Consider the following 24,708-nt stretch of genomic DNA (forward strand, 5'->3'; position numbering starts at 1 on the left):
TTCCAGCGAGTATAAGCCTAGTCCATCCAGTCTTTCATCATATGAAAGTCTTGCCATCCCAGGAATCAATCTGGTGAACCTTCTTTATACTCTCTTCATGGCAAGAATGTCTTTCCTCAGATTAGGGGACTAAAACTGCACACAATACTCCAGGTGTGGTCTCACCAAGGCCTTGTACAACTGCAGTAGTACCTCCCTGCTCCTGTACTCGAATTCTCTTGCTATGAATGCCAGTATACCATTTGCCTTTTTCACCGCCTGCTGTACCTGCATGCCCACTTTCAATCACTGGTGTACAATAACACCCAGGTCTCGTTGCACCTCCCCTTTTCCTAATCAGCCACCATTCAGATAATAATCTGTTTTCCTGTTCTTGCCACCAAAGTGGATAACCTCACATTTATCCACATTAAATTACATCTGCCAGGAATATGCCCACTCACCTAACTTATCCAAGTCACCCTGCATCCTCTTAGCATCCACCTCACAGCTAACACTGCCATCCAGCTTCATGTCATCCGCAAACTTGGAGATGCTGCATTTAATTCCCTCATCTAAGTCATTAATATATATATTGTAAACAACTGGGGTCCCAGCACTGAGCCTTGCAGTACCCCACTAGTCACTGCCTGCCATTCTGAAAAGGTCCTGTTTATTCCCACTCTTTGCTTCATATGTCGAAAGATTGGAGCGACTGGGCTTGTATACTCTGGAATTTAGAAGGCTGAGAGGGGATCTTATTGAAACATATAAGATTATTAAGGGAATGGACACGCTGCAGGCAGGAAGCATGTTCCCGCTGATGGGTGAGTCCAGAACCAGAGGCCACAGTTTAAGAATTAGGGGTAGGCCATTTAGAACAGAGTTGAGGAAAAACTTTTTCACCCAGAGAGTGGTGGATATATGGAATGCTCTGCCCCAGAAGGCTGTGGAGGCCAAGTCTCTGGATGCTTTCAAGAAAGAGATGGATAGAGTTCTTAAAGATAGCGGAATCAAAGGTTATGGGGATAAGGCAGGAACTGGATACTGATAGTGGATGATCAGCCATGATCCCAGTGAATGGCGGTGCTGGCTTGAAGTGCCGAATGGCCTACTCCTGCACCTATTGTCTATTGTCTTCCTGTCTGCCAACCAATTCTCTATCCACATCAATACCACACCCCCAATACCGTGTGCTTTAAGTTTGCACACTAATCTCCTGTGTGGGACCTTGTCAAAAGCCTTTTGAAAATCCAAATATACCACATCCACTGGTTCTCCCCTAGCTACTCTACTAGTTACATCCTCAAAAAATTCTATGAGATTCGTCAGACATGATTTTCCTTTCACAAATCCATGCTGACTTTGTCTGATGATTTCACCGCTTTCCAAATGTGCTGTTATCACATCTTTGATAACCGACTCTAGCATTTTCCCCACCACCAATGTCAGGCTAACCAGTCTATAATTCCCTGGTGATTTTCATGATCCACAGCCCAAAATCCATAAGGTACAGTTGCCAGAAAAAGCTTGTGAACCCTATACAATTACCTGGTTTTCTGTATTAATTATGGTCTGATCTTCATCTAAGTCACAATAATGGACAAACACAATCTGCCAAAACTAGTAACACACAAACAATTGAACTTTTCGTGTCTTTATTGAACACATTGTTCAATCATTCAGTTCAGGTTGGAAAAAGTATGTGAACTTTTGTATTTAATAACTGTCAGACCTTCCTTTAGCAGCAATAACCTCCACCAAACATTTCCTGTTGCTGCTGATCAGACTTGCACAATGGCGAGGAGGAACTTTAGAGCATTCCTCCATATAAAACTGTTTCAGTCCATCAATATTTCTGGGATACCTTGAATGAACAGCCCTCTTCAGGTCATGCCACAGCATTTCAATTGCGTTCAAGTCTAGGTTCTGACGTTGCCATTCCAAAACATGAATGTTCTTCTTTTCAAACCATTCTGTTGTTGATCTACTATTGTGTTTCGGATCATTATCTTGTTGCATCATCCAACTTCTATTAAGATTCAGGTGATGGACCGCTACCCTGACATTCTCCAGTAAAGTGTCTTGATACAAATTTGAATTCATTTTCCCCCTCAACAATTGCAAACTGTTCAGGCCCTGAAGCAGCAAAGCAGACCCAAACCATGATGCTCCTTCCACCATGCTGGGCAGTTGGGATGGGGTCTGTAGTGCCCTTTTCCCTACATTTCTGCCAAAAAGTTCGAATTCTGTCTCATCTGTCCACAGAACATTGTCCCAGGAGCGTTGAGAAACATCCAGGTGATCTTTTGGAAACTTGAAACGTTCAGCAATATTTTTTGGAGAGCAGTGGTTTCCTCTGTGGTCCTTCCATGAGCACCATTCTTGTTTAGTGTTTTTCTTATATGAACAGGGACTTTAGTAAGTTCTAGAAATTTCTACAGGTCTTTTGCTTTTGGTTCTGTTTCATCTCCTTCAGCATTGCAAGTTGTGCTGTTAGTATGATCTTTGCAGGACACCCACCCTTGGGGAGAGTAATAACAGTACTGAATTTCCTCCATTTGTAGACAAATTTGTAGACAATTTCTCTTTCTGTGGACTGATGAACACTCAGGTCTCTGGAGATGCTTTTGTAGCCTTTTCCAGCTTCACGCATCTCTACAATTCTTCTTCCAAGGTCCTCTGAAAGTTGTTTTGATCGAGGCATGGTGCACATAAACTGATCTTTCTTGAGAAAAGCAGGCTGTCAGTAACCTGACTTGGTCTTTTTCATGGGGCAGGCACCTCTATAACCCACACCACCGATCTCATCTCATTGATTGGAACACCTGACTCCAAATAGCTTTCGTAGAAGACATTACCCCGGAGGGTCACATACTTTTTTGAACCCAAAATGTGATTGTTTAAATGGTGTACTCAATATTAACGAGAAGTAGTAAAATTGTTTGTATGTTATTAGTTTAGGCAGATTGTGTTTGCCTTATTGTGACCAAGATGAAGATCAGACTCCATTTCATGAGTAATTAATATAGAAAACAAGGTAATTGCAGAGTTCACAAACTTTTTCTTGTGACTCTACACCCAAAAGTTTTCAACAAGCAAAATCTTTGTTGTCCAGTGTAATGGATAAATAAGCAAGGTAAATAAATAAATGATGCTGAGACTACAAGTTGTATGTACTGAGAATATGAGTGACCGTCTGCAGTATCTAACTAATGAAGATCGCATTGCAGACTTCATAACCCCTTTTGTCAAGATCCATGACGATTACCCACACTGAATGGCCAGTGAAGGAAGAGTTATTGCATCTATACTGCTCCAGTGACACAGAATGGGCCCACCTCCAATCACTGAACCAACTTGTTTAACTGAAATAAGATTTCCCCACAGGAGGGCCGATGAAGCAGATTGCATTCATCGGACAGGAAAGGAATGGAGGGTTATGGGCTGAGTGCAGGTCGGTGGGACGAGGTGAGAGTAAGTGTTCGGCATGGACTAGAAGGGCTGAGATGGCCTGTTTCCGTGCTGTAATTGTTATACGGTTATATGCTCGTAACGGTCATTGGGCTACTCAGCAGAGTTTCAGCATCGGTCTCTGACATAGATGTTCAACAAACGCCCTGGGATTAAATGGTCTGTATGCTACTAGTCATACAGCAATACAGCACAGAAAAGGCCCTTTGGCCCATGCAGTACTATTAATCTGCCTAGTCCCATCAACCTGCACCTAGACCGTAGCTCTAGGTAACCCTCCTATTCATGTACCTAGCCAAACTCCTCTTAAATGTTGCAATCAAACCTGTATCCACCACTCCCACTGGCAGCTCATTCCACACCCTTACCACCCTCTGAGGGAAGAAGTTCCCCCTCAGGTTCCCCTTAAATATTTCACATTTCATCCTTAACCCATGGCACTACTGCCCAACAGGACTCCTTAAATTGCCAAGTGACAGGGCACACAAAGGATAAACTCACGTTCTACAGAGCAAAAGACCCATTAATTTTACAGCAGCTCAGATTTGGAAGTAATGTGATTAATGAATACAAGGTGAGATAGCATCTCTACTGCTAAATTTCTTCAGTTTAACAGGTTGGGGAGAATCAGAATCAGGTTTATCATTGACACACATCATGAAATGCGCTGTTTTTTGGCAGTACAGTAAAATACACAAAGTATACTATAAATTATAAGTTATATATATAACACATTAAATAGGTAGTGCAAAAAGAGAGCAAAAAATCGTGAGTAGGGCTCATTGTCCATTCAGAAATCAGATGGCAGAGGGGAAGAAGCTGTTCCTAAAACATTGGGTGTGTGTCTTCATGCTCCTGTACCTCCTTGACAAGGGCATGTCCGGGATGATCGGGATCCTTAATGATGAATGCTGCCTTCTTGAGGCACCACGTACTGAAGATGTCCTGGATGATGGGGAGGCTAGTGCCCAGGATGGGAGCTGGCTGAGATTACAATCTTCTGCAGCTTTTTCAAAACCTGTGCCGTGGTCCTCTTCATACCAGACGGTAATGCTCTCCACAATACACCTATAGAAATTCGCTAGTCTTCGGTCTAAGAGTCACAAATCTTCACCATATAGAAGAAGTACGCTATTCGATCCATCAGCTTAAATCACTGCTCATCTTTTCAATCACCTGCATTTTCCCTGTAACCTTTAACCCCCTTACCATTCAGAACCAATTAACCTTTGCCTTAAATACACTCAATGACCTGGCCTTCACAGTTGTCTGTGGTAATGAATTCCATAGATTCATCATCCTGCGGCTGAAGAAATTCCTCCTCATCTCAGCTCTAGAGGCTGTGACCTCGGATCCCAAATCCCCTCCACTTTCAATCTATCTAGGCATTTCAATATCCAGGTTTCATTGAGATTTCCCCCCTTTCACCTGCCTTTCAACATTCTGAACTCCATCAAGTACAGGCCAGAGACATAGAGTATATTAACCCTTTCAATCCCAAGCCCAGCTTAAACGGTTTAGGAATTGGTAGAGCCACTAAGGATGGGCCATCGGCTATGCAGAGACTGAGGGTGGTGCTTTCATTCCCCAATAAATGTCTTTAGAAACTGTTGCTGGCTGATGTAGACATCTGTATATGTTCAGAGATCGTCACATCTGGAAGGCAAATGTTGTTACAGATTACAGGTATTCTACAGGATTTCCTGGTCTAGATTCTCGTGCCTTAGAGAACAAATTTTATGGATTTCCCAGTGGCTAAACATTTTAATTCCATTCCCCATTCTCATTCCAACATGTCGGTCCATGGCCTCCTCTACTGCCATGATGATGCCACCCAGGTGGGAGAAGCTTCACTTCATATTCCTTCACCCTTCTCTCCTTTTCCACTCCTTATTCTGGCTCCCCTCTTACCCCCATGCCTTCTCCTCACCTGCCCATCGCCTTCCTCTGGTTCCCCTCCTCCCATGATCCACTGCCCTCTCCCATCAGATTCCTTCTTTTTCAGCCCTTTACCTTTTCCACCTATCACCTCGAAGCTTCTCATTTCAACCCCTCGCCTGGCCTCACCTATCACTTCCTAGCTTGGACTCCTTCACCTCCCCCCTCCTTGTTCCGGCTTCTTCCTCCTTCCTTTCTAGTCCTGATGAAGGGTCTCGGTCCAAAACGTTAACTCTTTATTCCTCTCCGTAGATGCTGTCTGACTTGCTGAGTTCTTCCAGCATTTTGTGTATGTTCCTCTGGATTTTCAGCTTCTGCAGAATCTCTGCTGTTTAAATTTTATGGATCCCTCCCCACCCCCCCCACCCCCCAATTACTGGCCCTAGAGGTTTTTTTTTTGCTTTTTCTTTGGGATTACTTGACAGGAGAAAGTGAGTACAACTCACAGGGTGAAACAGTTGGAGTTTTAACTGTATAGGTCCACTGAAACTTGATAGATCAGCTGGGCTTTCCCTGCCATGTCCTTATACAGGACATTACTCATGTCCTTAACTATTCAAAAGTTGACGAAAATGTTGCACCGGAATGAAAGTGCATTTGTGAAGCCGTTTAGTTTCGGTTTTCAGATGACATTTCATTATTAAGGACCATCATCATCCAGGACATGTCCTCTTCTCATTACTACCATCAGGAAGAAGGTGCACACTCTAAGTTTTAGGAACAGCTTCTTCCTGCCTGCCTTCAGATGAACACTATTTCTCAATTTTTGATCTCTTCTTGCACTATTTAGTTAGAGAACTATAGCAGAAAAACAGTTAATGTGCCTCGTCCCATGGAAATGCACCCGAACCATAGCCCATTACATTCCTCCCATCTATGTACCTATCCAAACTGACCTTAACTGTTGCAATCAAATCCACACCCACCACTTACGCAAGCAGCTTGGTCCACATTCACACCATCCTGAGCAAAAGTGTCCCTTAATTATTTCACCTTTCACCCTTAACCTATGGCCTCTAGTTCTAGTCTCATCCAACCTCAGTGGAAAAAGTCTGCTTACATTTTTATGTTTTGCACTGTACTGCTGCCACAAAACAAATTTCTCAATGTGCACTCAGTGGCCACTTTATTAGGTACACCTGCACATCAATAAAGATATCTAATCAACCAATCATGTGGCAGCAACTCAATGATTAAAAGCACGCCGAAATGGTCACAAGGTTTAGTTGTTCTTCAGGCCAAACATCTGAATGGGGAAGAAATGTGATACAAGTGACTTTGACCGTGGAATGATTGTTGGTCAGATGGGGTGGTTTGAGTATCTCAGAAACTGCTGATCTCCTGAGATTTTCACACATACCAGTCTCCAGAGTTTACTGAGAATGGTATGAGAAACAAAACATCCAGTGAGTGGCCGTTCTGTGCCTTGTTAATGAGAGATTGGAGGAAAATGGCTGGACTAGTTCAAACTGACGGGAAGGTAACAGTAACTCAAATAACCATGCATAACAACAGTAGTTTGCAGAAGAGCATTTCTGAATACACATGGCGAACCTTGAGCTATATGGACTAAAGCAGCAGAAAACCACGAACATTCACTCAGAGGTCACCGAGTGTACGTCAGTGATAATAAACCCGATTCAGATTCTAATGCCAAGCCTCAGCACAAAGACAATTATCAACAGGTATAATTTTTTGGGAACAATGAGATCTGGGAGGTGTGTTAAAATGCCAATTAAACTAGGTGGAGGTGTACCCTTTCAAAGAAAAGCCTGCATTAACAAAGCAAAAACATATTTCTTGCTATGATTTTTAGAAGACCACATAGTGTTCCACTCCTGTACCTCATGAAGTGGCCACTCTGAGTATACATCAGTGATAAAAAACCTGATTCTGATTCACCTCCTGTGAATTTGCAACGATAATCTGCAAATTGATTAATGGCACTGAGTAAAAGGCAATTACAAAGAGGAAACATTGAAAATAGCCACAGGAATCTTCCTATTGCTATTGATACATCATTCGTTGTGTGCCGTGTTGCTAGTGATACAAATGTTTCTAAAGTCTGCTACCAGTACGAAAAGCACAACAAAGCAAAGCAAGGATTTTTAAATCCAAGACCAAAGAGCAGGCAGACATTGTGCTTAGCTTACAGCATAACACTCACCTCCAATACCGTAATAGGTTCCTGTTGTGGCGAAGGAGGAGGAATCTCGATGTCTTCACCGAGCATCTCCTTCAGCAGCACCTTCAGAGCGTTGGTTGCCGCGTCTTTCTTTGCGGTCTTCTTGCTATTGGCTTCGGCTGGGGGGAACTTCCTGCCGTCTATGGCGGCCTGCATCCGGAACCTTTGTCGTGGGGGGGGGGGAGCGGGGAGAAGAAAAGATTGTTAGGAAAACATAGCAGCAATTACATAGAGCACATAGCCAATGAACTGATGACAGAGGAAGATGGGTGGTATTACATAATAAACTGAGCTCATGCAAAGAGAACCCACAATCCACGGCAGTGAAGATTGCAGGGTTGGGTCTCTCACAGGTGGAGAAAATAAAGGCCCCTGTTCAAGAATACACCAGAAGCCACTCTCTAAAAGAAGCTGAAGAATAATACCCAAGTATCTAGAGTAATCTGGCATTCCATCAGGATCCCTGGAGGCTTTCCCCCATTAACTGCTCATGTAATATGTATTCCCAGTGGTTTCAAATTCATTCCTGGTCTTGGATGGCAGAATTTATTGTCAATCCTGAGCTCCCCAAGCTGTGCATTGGAGAGTTATGGAGCACTACACCACACAAACAAGCAATATGGTCCTTGTTGAATTGTTACTCTGCCTAGTCCCATTGATTCGCACTCCATACCCCTCCCATCCACACACTTATCCAAATTTCTCTTAAACGGGTGCCACTGTTGTGTAATAGTTACTGTGATGCTATTACAGTTCAGGAGTTCGGAGTTCAATTCTGGTGCCATCTGTAAGCAATTTGTACGTTCTTCCCGTGTGTTTCCTCCAAGTGCTCCGGTTTTTTTTCCACAGTCCAAAGACGTACTCGTAGGTAGGTTAATTGGTCATTGTAAATTGTCCCATGATTAGCCTAGGGTTAAATAGGTGGGTTGATGGACAGCACAGCTCACTGGGCTGGAAGGGTCTGCTTAGCACTGTATCTCTAAATGATATAAAATTGAACTCACATCCACCATTTCCACTGGCAGCTCATTCCACCCTCTGTGTGAAGAAGTCCCCCCTCAATTCACTGGTGGATCTAGAGTCACATGAGCTAATTCAATTGTAACTGATTTACATCCTCTGAAGCAGGGGTCCCCAACCTTTTGCGCACCGCAGACTGGTTTAATATTGACGATATTCTTGCAGTCTAGCCCGACGGTGGGGGGGGGGGGGGGGGGGTGTTCAAGTTCAACAGTGTGTGACAGGGAATGAGGAAAGGTGCAGCTGACTCATATCGTTTCATATTGCCAAATCATATTGTTTCCACGTGGTCAGATAGCACATGCTCGCGGCCCGGTGGTTAGGGACCACTGCCCTGAAGGACATTGAAGCACTGACATCACCATCAGTATCATGGAATCTTGCTTGGTAATTTCAGATCAATTTTACTGCTGTAATTTAACTCACCAGTTGGAAAGATGAAATTGCAACTTGTGGATTAATAGCCCAGTCCTGCGTATTCTGGTCCAATAACTTACCACCCTTGTACTGTTGCTAATTTTCTAGTAGTTTCCTTCTAGTTTTACTTTCCTATGCTTGCTTGTATTTTTATATAATCATCTTTGCTTATTTGTGTTTTTGCACAAGTTTGTAAACCTGGCAGGAGCAAAAGCTGTTGGAAATGACAAGTATGGAGCGTTGCAGGAGGGGTGGATACAGCCACACCCTACCTTGAGACACCAGTAAAGGTGATTTGATCCCAAACAATTGGTTTATTGATCACTACAGTATGTCCCTCTGGTGCCTCCCTTCCCCTTTTCCCAACCATGATTCTCCTCGCCCTGTCCCCTTCCCATTCTCATTCCACCATAGACACCCATATCAGAATCAGATTTGTCATGAAATTTGTTTTTTTTTTTGCAGCAGTACCGTGCAATACATACAATTACTACAGTACTGTGCAAGTCTTAGGCATCATAGCTATATATATGTGCCTCAGACTTTTGCATAGTACTGTATAAACATCTGCAGAGCATATTCAATAGACTGAATAGCCTAATTCTGCCCTTACATCTTATAGTCTATATACATGTAATTGATCAGTAAATCTTCTAACAATTGCCAATTCTGTGTTTTTCGGCAGCACGTGTCACACAACTTGAATCTGGCTACTTCATAGGTCAAATGTCATCACTGGAATTCTGTTTAGCTCTAATTTGAGTGAGCAATGACAACAACTTTTCATTTTCCCTCTTTCCTTTATTTGTTCTTCATTCTTGTAAAACTTAATAAAATGGCCATAATCACCAAGTTTATGCGTTATTCTTGACTTCCAAAGAAACTGGATCAATATCACAATTCAACAAAATCAGAATCAGATTTACCATCACTGACACATGTCGTGAAATTTGTTGCTTCATGTCAGAAGCACAAAAAAAATTGCAGTATCTGCTTCTTAACATCACGTTTTCGGCTATATGCGATTAGAAACTAATCATTTTTGCTCAGTCAATGGTTGCCCAACTTAATCCGAATTCTTGCCTCTTCCTGAAGCCACTCCAGTTCCTAGGCTTCTGTGCTTCCCTCTACAACTGGATCCTCGACTTCCTAACTGGAAAGCCGCAATCCGTGTGGATTGGAAATAGCACCTCAACCTCACTGACAATCAACACTGGCGAGCCTAAGGGACGTGTGCTCTACTCTCTCTACACCCACAATTGTGTGGCGAGGCACAATTCAAATGCCATCTATAAATTTGCTGATGACACAATCATTGTTGGCGGAATCTCAAGTGGTGACAAGAGGGTGTACAGGACTGAGATATACCATCTGGTTGAGTGATGTTGTAGCAACACCCTTGCACTCAACTTCAGTAACACCAAATTTCTACAAATGTACAGTGAAGAGTATTCTGTCTGGCTGCATCACCGTCTGGCATGTGGGGTGGGGGGAGGGAAGCTACTGCACAGGGTCAAAATAAATTGCTGAGTTGTAAAATTAGTCAGCTCCATCATGGGTACGAGTCTTCGTAGTACTCAGAACATCTTCAAGGAGCGCTGCCTCAGAAAGATGGCACCTATCATTTACATCCCCATCACCAAAGACATGCCCTCTTCCCATTGCTACCATCAGGAAGGAGGCACAGAATTCTGACAGCACACGATTCAGAAATAACTTCTTCCCCTCTACTATACGATTTCTTAATGAACCCATGAACATTACCTCTCTACTTTTTATTTCTTTTTTGCACTATTTAACTAATATATGTATGTATATTGCAGTTTATTTTCCTCTATAATCATGTATTGTAATGTACCATTGCCACAAAGTTAATTAATTAGCTTTACAAATTAGCCAGAGAAAGTGGCTCACCTGAGGACTGGGAGAAATTCAGAGTTCAGCAGAGGAGGACAAAGGGCTTAATTAGGAAGGGGAAAAAAGATTATGAAAGAAAACTGGCAGGCAACATAAAAACGGACTGTAAAAGCTTTTATAGATATGTAAAAAGGAAAAGACTGGTAAAGACAAATGTAGGTCCCCTGCAGACAGAAACAGGTGAATTGATTATGGGGAGCAAGGACATGGCAGACCAATTGAATAGTTACTTTGGTTCTGTCTTCACTAAGGAGGACATAAATAATCTTCCAGAAATAGTAGGGGACAGAGGGTCCAGTGAGATGGAGGAACTGAGCGAAATACATGTTAGTAGGGAAGTGGTGTTAGGTAAATTGAAGGGATTGAAGGCAGATAAATCCCCAGGGCCAGATGGTCTGCATCCTAGAGTGCTTAAGGAAGTAGCCCAAGAAATAGTGGATGCATTAGTGATAATTTTTCAAAATTCACTAGATTCTGGACTAGTTCCTGAGGGTTGGAGGGTGGCTAATGTAACTCCACTTTTTAAAAAAGGAGGGAGAGAGAAACCGGGGAATTATAGACCGGTTAGCCTAACGTCGGTGGTGGGGAAACTGCTGGAGTCAGTTATCGAGGATGTGATAACAGCACATTTGGAAAGCGGTGAAATCATCGGACAAAGTCAGCATGGATTTGTGAAAGGAAAATCATGTCTGACGAATCTCATAGAATTTTTTGAGGATGTAACTAGTAGAGTGGATAGGGGAGAACCAGTGGATGTGGTATATTTGGATTTTCAAAAGGCTTTTGACAAGGTCCCACACAGGAGATTAGTGTGCAAACTTAAAGCACACGGTATTGGGGGTAAGGTATTGGTGTGGGTGGAGAATTGGATAGCAGACAGGAAGCAAAGAGTGGGAATAAACGGGGGACCTTTTCAGAATGGCAGGCGGTGACTAGTGGGGTACCGCAAGGCTCAGTGCTGGGACCCCAGTTGTTTACAATATATATTAATGACTTGGATGAGGGAATTAAATGCAGCATCTCCAAGTTTGCGGATGACACGAAGCTGGGTGGCAGTGTTAGCTGTGAGGAGGATGCTAAGAGGATGCAGGGTGACTTGGATAGGTTGGGTGAGTGGGCAAATTCATGGCAGATGCAATTTAATGTGGATAAATGTGAAGTTGTCCACTTTGGTGGCAAAAATGGGAAAACAGATTATTATCTGAACGGTGGCCGATTAGGAAAAGGGGAGGTGCAACAAGACCTGGGTGTCATTATACACCAGTCATTGAAAGTGGGCATGCAGCTACAGCAGGCGGTGAAAAAGGCGAATGGTATGCTGGCATTTATAGCGAGAGGATTCGAGTACAGGAGCAGGGAGGTACTACTGCAGTTGTACAAGGCCTTGGCGAGACCACACCTGGAGTATTGTGTGCAGTTTTGGTCCCCTAATCTGAGGAAAGACATCCTTGCCATAGAGGGAGTACAAAGAAGGCTCACCAGATTGATTCCTGGGATGGCAGGACTTTCATATGAAGAAAGACTGGACGAACTGGGCTTGTACTCGTTGGAATTTAGAAGATTGAGGGGGGATCTGATTGAAACGTATAAGATCCCAAAGGGATTGGACAGGCTAGATGCAGGAAGATTGTTCCCGATGTTGGGGAAGTCCAGAACGAGGGGCCACAGTTTGAGGATAGAGGGGAAGCCTTTTAGGACCGAGATTAGGAAAAACTTCTTCCCACAGAGAGTGGTGAATCTGTGGAATTCTCTGCCACAGGAAACAGTTGAGGCCAGTTCATTGGCTATATTTAAGAGGGAGTTAGATATGGCCCTTGTGGCTACGGGGGTCAGGGGGTATGCAGGGAAGGCTGGGGCGGGGTTCTGAGTTGGATGATCAGCCATGATCATAATAAATGGCGGTGCAGGCTCGAAGGGCCGAATGGCCTACTCCTGCACCTATTTTCTATGTTTCTATGTTTAACAAATTACACAATGTACGCTACTGATATTAAACCCGATTCTGAATCTTAGCAGTGATCTGTGAAAATGCAGAATCTGATCTACCCTGTCCCCTAGCCCACTAAAAGTTCATGGCATTCAGTCTGGTGAGGAGCTGAGAGTTGAAAACCCATTGGCTAGAACAGAGTTAGCGGACCTGTGTAAATCCACTGGGGCAATGGAGCTCATGTCTGCCTGCCCGTATCAGAGTCCACTGGATGCTGGAGGCCTGTCCTATGATTAACGGACTGTGTCTGAGTATGGATGGGAGGGAGGAACAGAGCTTGTTTTGCTGTTGTTGCTTGGTCTGTTCTGTGCTTTTCTGCCAACATTAATAGGTATGCTATTTTGGCGCTGGAAAGTGTGGCCATTCTTGCAGGCTGCCCCAGCACATTCTCAGGTGTGTTAGCTGTTAACACAAATGCCACATTTCACTATGTTTTGATGTAGGCATGATAAACAAACTTGAATTCTGATCTCGACCTTGAGTTAACTCTACTGTGAATCTTTCCCACTCCACATTAAATGCACAGCTGCTTGAGGCTGGGGGTTCAGGATGACTTAAAATTTACAAGGCATTTGTTTTAGAGAAGTCAATTCAGAACTACATCTTGAATCTGATAAAATGCCTGAAGCTTTCCTATTGTTTCAATATACGTTGCTCCATCATTAAGGACCCTCACCAGCCAGGACATTCCCTCATCTCATCAGGGGAGAGGAACAGGAGCCTGAAGGCAAATACTCAACATTTTAGTGACAGCTTCTTCCCCTCCACCATAAGATTTCTGAATGGACCATGAACACTACCTCACTTTTTGCACTGCTTTGTTATATAAACTCAGTGGCCACTTTATCAGGTACACCTGTACACCTACTCATCAATGCAAATATCTGATTAGCCAATCATCTGGCAGCGACTCAATGTATAAAAGCATGCAGACAAGGTCAAGAGGTTCAGCCGTTGTTCAGATCAAACATCAGAATGGGGAAGAATGTGATCTCAGTGACTTTGACCGTGGAATGATTATTGGTGCTGAATGTGGTGGCTTGAGCATCTCAGAAACTGCACAGCAGAAAATGGTGTGAAAAACAAAAAACATCCAGTGAGCAGCAGTTCTGTGGGTGAAAATGCCTTGTTAATGAGAGAGGACAGAGGAGAACAGCGTGACTGGTTCAAGCTGACAGGAAATTGACGGTAACTCAAATAAGCACATATTACATCAGTGGTGTGCAGAAGAGCATCTCTGAACGACACGTTGAACCACAAAACATATATTCAGTGGCTACTAGGCATATGTCAGTGATAATAAACTTGATTCAGATTCTAATGGCAAGTCACAACACAAAGAGGAGTTGTCGACTGTTGTAATTTTGGGGAACAATGAAATCTGAAAGGTATGTTGAAATGCAAATTAAAACAGGCAGAGGTGCACCATTTCAAAGAATAGCCTGGATTAACAAAACAAAAACAATTTTTTTTGCTTATGATTTTAGAAGTGAATGAAGTCTGTGCATTCATGACATAAGAGATTCTGCAGATGCTGGAAATCCTGAGCAACACATACAAAGTGCTGAAGGAACTCAGCAGGTCAGGCAACATCTACAGAGGGAAATGAACAGTTGACAATTCAGGTTGAGACTCTTCATGAGGACAGTCCAGGTGAAGGGTCTTGGCCTGAATCACCGACTGTTCTTTCCCTCCATAGACACTGCCTGAACAGTTGAGTTTTTCCAGCATTTTGTGTGTGACCCTTTACAGTTTTTAGGAAAAATGACAATCTGAAACTCATTAACAGTATATTATGAACAACCCCATGCTGTGTCCTCCAGCAAAAACGAAGCCTGAAGACAGACACTCAACGTTTTAGCGACAGCACCTTCCCCTCCGCCATCATGAGCAGTCCGTGAACACTACCTCACTATTTTTTCACTACTTATTCAATTAATGTACATATATTTTGAGTGTAATTTTTAGTTTTTTAAATATTGTGCTGTACTGCTGCCACAAAACAACACATTTCACAATTTTTGTCAGTGAAAATAAGCCTGATTCTGGTTCGGACTGCAGCACGCACAAGTTTTATGAAAGCATCTGGAAGCCTCTCCCCTAACAAAACTGTGGATGCTGGAGGTGAAAAAAGCCCTTTAAGGCTGAAATAGATCGATCAAAAGATGCAGAATAAAAAGTAACCATCCGTGGATGATGGAGTAGGTTGGGAAGGAAAGAGCAGTCCCATCAACTGCTACAGGTACAGATTCCCAGTGCTCATCTGATTGTGCTTTGAAGAATTTGACAAGGTAGAGGACCTATTGATTTGGGGAGTAATGGGGCTGAGGAAATGCATAGCTACCAATAAAATACAAGCAAGAATGGGGAAAGGAAAAGGGGGGGCAGGCGGGGGAAAAATGACTGGAAGCTAGAGAAATCAGTGTTGCTCTCCACTGATGCTGCCTGCCCTGCTGAGTCTTTCCAGTGTTTTCAGATTTCCTGCTTCTTCAGCCATTTTGATTTTCATGACAAGACTGTTGGTTATGGATGTCAGAGGAGAGGAGACGGGGGAAGATAATGCTGCAGACTATAGTGTAACAATGTATGAAGGGCAGCCTCCTGCTTTTCAGTGAAATCTCACCATTTCAGTGTCAGCTATTTTACCAGTGGTTGCATCCAGTCATTTGCAATTCCAGGGTGGAGACTGGGTGTGGCCCAACCTGGAATCGCTTGGATCGATTCCAGTATGGTCCACTCCTAGTCTCCACTCTGGAATCGATCCAAAGGAGCTCACGTTGCCTCCTTTAACCTGGGGCAGTTAGATCCAGTCATACTTGAGCTCAAAAATTCAGGCCATAAACAGCTCTGTCTTGCTGTCAGTCAGAAAGTACCACAGCATAAAAACCAGAACTGTCAGGCCGAATGACAAGCTTCTTCCCCCAGGCTGCCCTGCTGCCACTCAGGACACATGCACACACTCTCTGAATGCCCTGACACCCTCCCTGCCCCAATTCCAATCCTGCATTAGTCACTTCTCATCTTTTAATGCTGCTGTTTCACAAAGTTATATGACTACTTGTTTTATTATAATAGTGGCAGTAACATTATACTGCTTTACATAGACATGAACCTCATCACATCACTCAGGGACTTGTTCTATTACAGGTCGACCTTCACTAATCCAGCACCCCTGGGACCTGAGAGGTGCCGGATTAGTGAAAATGTCGAATTACAGAAGGATCACATTAAGCATAATCAGTGCCGGGTTATCAAGGGAACCGGATTACAGGTAGTCGGATTAGTGAAGGTCGACCTGTACTTTATAACTGCTTGTACTAGATTGTAACTATATGTGCTGTATGCGATTATATGTACTGTGTTTTGCATCTTAGCCACAGAGGAATGATGTTTCATTGAGCTGTATACACGTATGGCTGAATAACAATAAACTTGAACTTAAACTTGCGTTAAGTGAATAAAGAATGTCAGGCATTATATGGCAAGTAAAAATCTTGTTTTTAACGTCGTCGCAGCACAATAGCGTAGTGGTTAGCACAATGATTTACAGGACCGGATGTGACTGGGTTCAATTCCCACCGCAGTCTGTAAAAAGTTTGTACGTTCCTCCCATGAGCGCGTGGGTTTCCTCTGGGTGCTCCGGTTTCCCCACACGGTCCAAAGGCGTACCCGTTAGTAGGTTAATTGGTCATTGTAAATTGTCCTGTGATTAAGCTGGGTTTAAATTGAGGAATTGCTGGGCGGCACGGCTCGAAGGGCTGGAAGAGCCTGTTCTGCACTGTATCTTAATAATTAAAAAATAAATAAAATAATTGGAGCTTTAATGGTGGTGTGATTAAATTTATCAGTCCCAGCAACACTGAAAAATCCTGGGGCCTGGATAGAGCACTGGATTGGGTATTCTTGCCAAGACTGGCTAAATAAATTTGAGGGCAGGCTACAAATATCCCAACAGCCAGGCTTAAGCCGACCCGAAAGATTGAGATTCGTAAAATGCAGTCTTTCTCTCGATTTTATTTCTCTTTGATTAGAAGTTAGATGGAGCAGTCAAGGCTTTATTAAAAACAAATCATTCCATCTCCCTAAGGGTTTTAATAACAGTTAAAATCATTAGCATAAGAGATTCTGCAGAGGATGGAAATCTAGATCAACACACATATTGCTAGACGAGCTCAGCAGGTCAGCCAGCACCCAAGGAAATGAATCTTCAATCATCTTTTTGGTCCGAGACCCTTCATCAGGATTGGAAAGGAAGGGTGAAGAAGCTTGAAAAAGACGGTGGGGGGTGACGTGGTTGGGCGAAGGAGCCCAAGCTAGATGATAGATGAGGCCAGCTGAAGTGGGATGACGTGAGAAGCTGTGAGGTGATAAATAGAAACGATAAAGGGCTGAAGAAGAAGGAACCTAATAGGAGAGGACAGTGGACCAAGGGAAGCAGGTGGGGCGCCAGAAGCAGGTGATAATCTTGTTCGGAGAAGAGGTAAAAGAGAAGCCAGAATGGGAAATGGAAAAAGAATGAAGGGAGAGGGAGAAGTTACTGGAAGTTAGAGAAATCAAAAGTTCATGTCACCCAGATGGAATATGAAGTGTTGCTCCTCCAACCTGAGAGTGTTCTCATCATGTCAGTAGATGAGGCCATGGACTGACATGTTGTACTGGGAATGGGTATGGAATTAAAATGGTTGGCCACTGGGAAACCCTGCTTGTTGCAGATGGAGTGAAGGAGCACAACCTTTGCCCCTTAAAATCATTGATCTTATCCTTAGAGTCAACATAGCCAATGACATTTCTTTTTAATAAGGAAGGTTTCTCTTACCGTGGGTCGTGTGATGGGCCCGTCTGATCAAGGAGGATGAACTCACACTGCAGCGACGCACCCTGCGAGTACTCCATAAGGCCGCTCACCGGATTCTTTGCTAAGCACGCACGAAGCCGTTCTGTCGGCGAGAGCACCGGGTGCTGGTCGCCACCGGGCTTGCCCGCCAGCACACCTTGCGGGAGGCCAACCACCTCACCGGCCGCGCTCACCTGGTTTATGATGTTCAGGTCATCGGGAATATCATCAGATGCCCACTGGCAATTTCCCGCGGTGTTATCGTAGTAGTTCGGCCTGGTGTGATTAACCTTGTTTGTCTCTGTAATAGTTTTGTTGTCGGGTATCAACGGCTCAGTGAGTAACATTGGCTCCATGTCATTTTCCTCCCCTTTGGGAGCCACCGGTTGCCCATTCCCAATGCTGCTCTCTTCGTGGACTTTGACCTCTGCAACCTCTTCTTGTGTAACATCACTCTCACACTTGATTGCCACCGGAACGGCGTCCACAGGTCCGATTACAGTTGTGCCCAATTCCTGCACCTTCTTCTTCCGCAGTAGAACCTCCCTTTTCCGATCAGAGAGCGTCCAAATGGGCGGGAGGGCCACCTCCTTGTCGAGGTCACCTTGATTTTCCAGCATGTGGAGGGTGGGATTGACCTGTCGGGCTGACTTCAGCCCGATGTTCTTGGCAATCTCCAGGGCTGTTGCCTTGCTCTTTTCCAAGAGGAAATGGAAGATTTTGTCCCTGTTGTTCTCACTGTCCTCCATGCTGGACTGCTCAGTCACACTGTCCTCGGAGCTGTCTTCGTCGTCAGATGCCGGCTTCTCTTCCTTGACTGGGAGCGTAACGGCACAGCCCTCAGGAGTTGACTGCTGACTTTCAGACCTTACAGTGGCCTCCGCAGCCTCAGCAAGGCACCACAGTGGGGGTGAAGTTCCCTCCTTCCTCACACTTCTTCCCTCCAACAACTTGTACAGGTTGTGGTTGACAATTTTTTTCTGAATTCCAAGTTGCTTGGCTATTTTACGTGCTGGTATGTTTTCCCCCGGTTTAAGCTTTCCTAGAACACAGATTATCTTTTGCTGAATACCTCCACCAAGGGATATATTACAGAGGTTTGAGAACAGTTGATTCAGATTATCAACTGACCTTGAGCTCTTGGTCCCCTTCTGGGCCGGGGCAGCAGGCTGCAAGCAGGCTTTGCCGTGGCTTACGTATTTGGGTCTTGGCGGAGAACTGTGCGCGGCTGGGCGGAAGTCTCGCTGCTTCTGTTGGTAGTATACCGGGTACCCGTACGCTTGCTGGGGCAGAAAGGTAGGTGCTTGCGCAGCTTGCCCAGTGAGAAACAGAATCTGCTGGTTCCGGAATTGATCAATTCCCGCTCCTTGACCAAAGGAACTAGGTGCCGACTGAGTGTAGTTGGACTGTTCGTGTGGGTGATTGTAACGGCTGTACTGGCGAGAGCTGTTTGCTTTACCTCTTCGTGCTCTTCTGTCACCGCCACCACCTCTGCTCATGCTCTTAATTAAGAGCCTTGTGGTGTGTCTTGGTCAGGTAGAACCAGAAAAGCCCAACTGACTAGATCCCTGATATGTACCTTTAATTGAAAAAAGATTTTGGTTACGGTCACATAACAGTTCAAGAGCACGTTATAGAACTTAGAACAGTATAGGCCCTTCGGCACACGATATTGTGGCAATCTTTTAACTAACTCCAAGGTCAATCTAACCCTTTCCTCCTATATAACCTTCCATTCTTCTATCATCCATGTGCCAATCCAAGAATTTCTTAAATACCCCTAATGAATCTGCCTCTACTATTATCACCGGTAAGGCGTTTCATGTACCCATCACTTGCTATAAAGAACTTGCCTCTAATATGCCCCTTATACTTTCCTCCAATCACCTTAAAATTATGCCCCATCAAATTAGGCACATTGGCCCTGTGAGAAGGTCGCTATCTATCCACTTGATCTACGCCTCTTATTATTGTGTACACTTATCAGGTCACCTGTTATTCTCCTTTTGTCCACTGAGAAAAACCCTAGCTTGCTCAACCAATAGTATCTTCATAAAACATGATCTCTAATCCACGTGAAATCTCTGCTCCCTCTCTAAAGTTTCCACATCCTCCCCCCACCCCCCCACCATGAGATGCCAGAACTGAACACAATATTCCAAGTGTGATCAAACCAGTTTTATAGAGCAGCAACTTTACCTTATGGCTCTTGAACTCAATCTCCTGACTAATGAAGGCCGACACACCATACACCTCCTTCACCACCCTGTCAATTTGCACAGCAGCTTTGAGGAATCTATGGACACGGAGCCCAAGATCTCTCTGTCCCTCCACATTGCCAAGAATCCTGCCATTAACCCTGCACTCTGCCTTTAAATTCGACCTTCCAAAAAGAATCACTTCACACTTTTCCAGATTGAACTCCATCTGCCACTTCTCAGCTCCGCTCTGCATCTTGTCAATGTCCTGTTGCAAGCTACAACAACCCTCCACACTATCCACAACTCCACCAACCTTTGCATCATCTGCAAACGTATTAAGCAACTCCTGACAGGTTCATAGGTACATAACAAACAGGTGCAAGACCAACAATATTATTGCGAGGGGCTCTACAGTACAGTCCCAGTCTGTGTCAAATTGCTCAATCTTTTCTGAAATGAGTCACAGTCATAGAACCATAGAACACTACTGCACAGAAAACAGGCCATTCAGCCCTTCTAGTCTGTGCCGAAACTTTATTCTGCTAGTCCCATTGACCTGCATCCAGTCCATAACCCTCCAGACCTCTCCCATCCATGTATCTACCCAATTTATTCTTAAAACTTAAGAGTGAGCCCACATTTACCACGCCAGATGGCAGCTCGTTCCACACTTCCACCACTTTCTGTGTGAAAAAGTTCCCCCTAAACCTTTCCCTTTTCACCCTAAAGCCATGTCCTCTCGTATTTATCTCTCCTAATCTAAGTGGAAAGAGCCTACTCGCATCATACCCCTCATAATTTTGTAAACCTCTATCAAATTCCCCCCTTATTTTTCTACGGTCCAAGGAATAAAGTCCTAACCTGTTCAATCTTTCCCTGTAACTCAACTCTTGAAGACCCAGCAACATCCTAGTAAATCTTCTCTGCTCTCTTTTAATCTTACTGATATCCTTCCTATAGTTAGATGACCAGATCTGCACACAACACTCCAAATTTGGCCTCACCAATGTCTTATACAACCTCACCGTAACATCCCAACTCCTATACTCAATACTTTGATTTATGAATGCCAGGATACCAAAAGCCTTCTTTGCAACCCTGTCTACCTGTGATGCCACTTTCAGGAAATTATGTATCTGAACTCCCAGATCCCTTCATTCCTCCGCACTCCTCAGTGCCCTACCATTTACTGTGTATGTCCTACCTTGACTTGTCCTTCCAAAATGCAACACCTCACACTTGTCTGCATTAAATTCTACCTGCCATTTTCTGGACCATTTTTCCAGTTGGTCCAGATCCCTCTGCAAGCTCTGAAAGCCTTCTTCGCTGTCTACAATGCCTCCAATCTTAGTGACATAGCAAACCTACCAATCCAATTTACCACATTATCATCTAGATCACTGATATAGACAACAAACAATAATGGTCCCAGCACAGATCCCTGAAGCACACCACTAGTCACAGGCCTCCAGTCTGAGAAGCAATCATCCACTACCACTCTCTGTCCTCTCCTACACAGCCAATTTCGAATCCAGTTTACAACTTCTCCATGGATACCTAGTGTCTGAACCTTCTGAACTAACCTCCCATGTGGGACTTTGTCAAAGGCCTTACTAAGGTCCATGTGAACAACATCCACAGCCTTTCCTTCATCTACTTTCTCGAAACCTCCTCGAAAAACTCTACAAGATTCGTTAAACATGATCTACTACGCACAAGGCCATGCTGACTATCCTTAGCCAGCCCTTGGCTGTCTAAATACTTGCATATCTGATCTCTCAGAACACCTTCCAATAATTTACCTACTACTGATGTCAGGCTCACCAGCCTGTAATTACCTGGTTTACTTTTGGAGCCTTTTTTAAACAACAGAACAACATGAGCTACCCTCTAATCCTCTGGCACTGCACTCATGGCTAAGGACCTTTAAAATATTTCTGCCAGGGCCCCTGCAATTTCTACGCTAGCCTCTCTCAAGGTCCGAGGAAATATCATGTCAGGCCCGGGGGACTTATCTACCCTTATTCGCTGTAAGAAAGCAAGCACTTCCTTCTCTTTAATCTCTATATGTTCCATGACACTCCTGCTTGTTTCCCTTCCTTCTATATACACTATGCCAGTTTCCTGAGTAAATACTGATGCAAAAAAACTGTTTTAAGATCTCCCCCATCTCGTGAGGCTCCACACATAGACGACCACTCTGATCTTCTAGGGGACCAATTTTGTCCCTTACTATCCTTTTACTCTTAATACACTTGCAGAAACCCTTCAGGTTTACCTTCACATTATCTGCCAAAAGCAACCTCGTGTCTTTTTGCCTTCCTGATTTCCTTCTTTAGTATTTTATTACACAAAAAAGTACAACACAGAAATGGGCCCTTTGGCCCATCTATTCCATGCCAAACCATTTAGACTGCCTACTCCCAGTGACCTGCACGGGGACCACAGCCCTCCGTACCCCTACCATCCATCTACCTATCCAAACTTCACTTAAACGTTGAAATCAAGCTCACGGGCACTTGTGCTAACAGCACATTCCACACTCTCACAACGCTGAGTAAAGAAGTTTCCCCCTTATGTTCCCCTTAAACTTTTCACTTTTCACCCTTAACCCATGACTTCTAGTTATAGTACCACCCAACTTCAGTGGAAAAAGCCTGCTTGTATTTACCTCATCTTCAGCTACATCTACCCCCCACCAGCACTAAAACACACACCAGTGGTGAAGCTCCTTGGGACATATAACTGAAAGGAGAGTGATTGCTGAAGTCCATTGTTAGGTAGCCAGAAGAAGAAACAGGTGAAGTCAGACAGGACAACCCCCTGCATCCATCCCTCGCCCCAATGATTGTGCCAATGAGCATTAAAGTCTTGGAACAGGACAAGAAAAATAGATCCTCGGTGGCCACCCATTTCAATTCCACTTCCTACTCCCACGCAGGCACATCATAGCCATGGCCAGGCGCGGCCAGACACGGGTTAGAGGAGCAATCCCCTACACTCCGTCTGGGTAGCCTCCAACCTGATGATATCAGCATTGATTATTCAAATTTGCAGTTCTATTTTCCTCCTTCCCACCCCCTTGACCTCTGGTTTGCCACCTCCTTTCCTTTATTCATGGCATACTATCCTCTCACATCAGATTCCTCTTTCTTCAGCCCTTTGCCTATCCCACTCTATCACTTCCCAGGGTTCGTCCCTCTCCTCCACTTCTAACCACTTACCTTTCCCCTGTGAAGGTCGGGGGGAGCAAAGGAAGGAGTACAAGATGGCAGATGACAGGTGAAACGGGGAGGGTGGGGAGCAATTACCAGAAGTTCGAAAAATCAATGTTTTTGTGTCATCAGGTTGGAGGCTACCCAGGCGGCATATAATTTTGGAGAAGCTACTTCAAAATCCTGAAAGCAGCTCTACATCATCTTACTCCTCGCCACCCCAGAAAACTCAAGTGATCTGCCTCAATAATCAGGAAAGTCCCCAGTAAATAGTTGTACACCACAAGCTGAGGTGGGGGTGGTGGTGGGGAACTTGCCAGCATGCTGCAATAGTTAATGCACAGAATCCACAGACTCTAAGCAACATCACAGGGAACCAGTTACCAACTTACAACAGCCAGAAGTCGCAGACCAGATGGAAGATTTGACTGTGGAATTACACATTGAGAGAGGCCATTCAGTCCAAGTCATTTATCCCATGGGTGAACAATGGAGAGCGCGCAGCACTGTCATCACCATGACTACTTCAGATTACGAGGACAAGCTCCAGGCTTCCAATAGCATTAATAGCCTGTATTTTACCGATCCCGAGAGGCAGAAACACCACAAGGCTCACGCTGAAGCTCTGAACAGGACTTTGGCAGGAAAACCTTGGAATTTGCTCAAGCCTGCCTGCTCCCTACAGTATCCAGGCATTGAAAGCATCTTCTGACGTCACACGGAGCTGGCTAACAGAAGCCTGGTTTCAAGGACAAATGGAGGATCATGAACACACTGCAGAAATATGGATGGTTCTGCCAACACGTGCAAATGAAATAATACACACAAAACCTTGGAGCAAAACAATTACTAAAAATGACAACATTATCTTGAATCTCAGCTTGAGTGCCTAAAGACAAATAATCCTTTTTAGGAAAAACCTACTCAGACGTTTGAAGATACCAATCCCTGCAAATGAATTTCAAGATTCAAGTGTAAAGGAGAACAAAATAATTGTTACTCCAGATCCAATGCAGCACAAAAAGAACACAATGAAACGAAAGCGCAAGCGCAATAAATATAAATACATGATACCTTATACATAGATATATGTACATAAAGTGACTCTAGGTGCAGGACTGCCTGCATATAAGATGACTCTAACAGGAAATGATAAAGCAGTGTTGCTGTGGGGGTGGGGTGGGGGTTACTGGGTGGAGGTGTTGATCAGCTTTACTGTTTGGGGAAAGTAACTGTTTATGAGCCTGGTGCCCTGGTGTGGATGGCCACACAGCATTCTCCCCTGATGGGCATGGGACATACAGTCCATGAGCAGATTGGGTGGGATCCTTCATGTTACTGGCCTTTTCTGTGTATATACTTCAGTTAAGATGGTGGCAAGCTGGAACACAGCTGCCTCTCAGGGGCTGACCAAGGGTGCACTTTTCTTTTTAAAAAGTGTTTTTTATGATCCTAAAACTAAACTGAACTCCAAGAACAACACATACAGCAGGACTACCGCATCAGTGATCTGTTCATTGTTTCGAGCTGCCGGTCAGGGT

General features: G+C 44.2%; 1 protein-coding gene across 3 annotated transcripts in view; it reads right to left on the bottom strand.

Annotated features, from left to right (window-relative positions):
* Positions 1 to 24,708, bottom strand: part of adar (adenosine deaminase RNA specific) — a 110,362-nt gene that overhangs the window by 51,240 nt on the left and 34,414 nt on the right. For all 3 annotated transcript variants that reach the window (XM_072282127.1, XM_072282117.1, XM_072282108.1), the window contains exons 2-3: positions 17,734 to 19,330; positions 7,559 to 7,739 (exon numbers count right to left, since the gene is read on the bottom strand). In XM_072282127.1, coding sequence (XP_072138228.1) covers positions 7,559 to 7,739; positions 17,734 to 19,250 — 1,698 coding nt within the window. In that variant the 5' untranslated portion in view covers positions 19,251 to 19,330. The remainder of the gene's footprint in view (positions 1 to 7,558; positions 7,740 to 17,733; positions 19,331 to 24,708) is intronic.

This window comes from Mobula birostris, chromosome 2 (assembly GCF_030028105.1).
Source record: "Mobula birostris isolate sMobBir1 chromosome 2, sMobBir1.hap1, whole genome shotgun sequence".
NCBI classification, from domain to species: Eukaryota; Metazoa; Chordata; class Chondrichthyes; order Myliobatiformes; family Myliobatidae; genus Mobula; species Mobula birostris.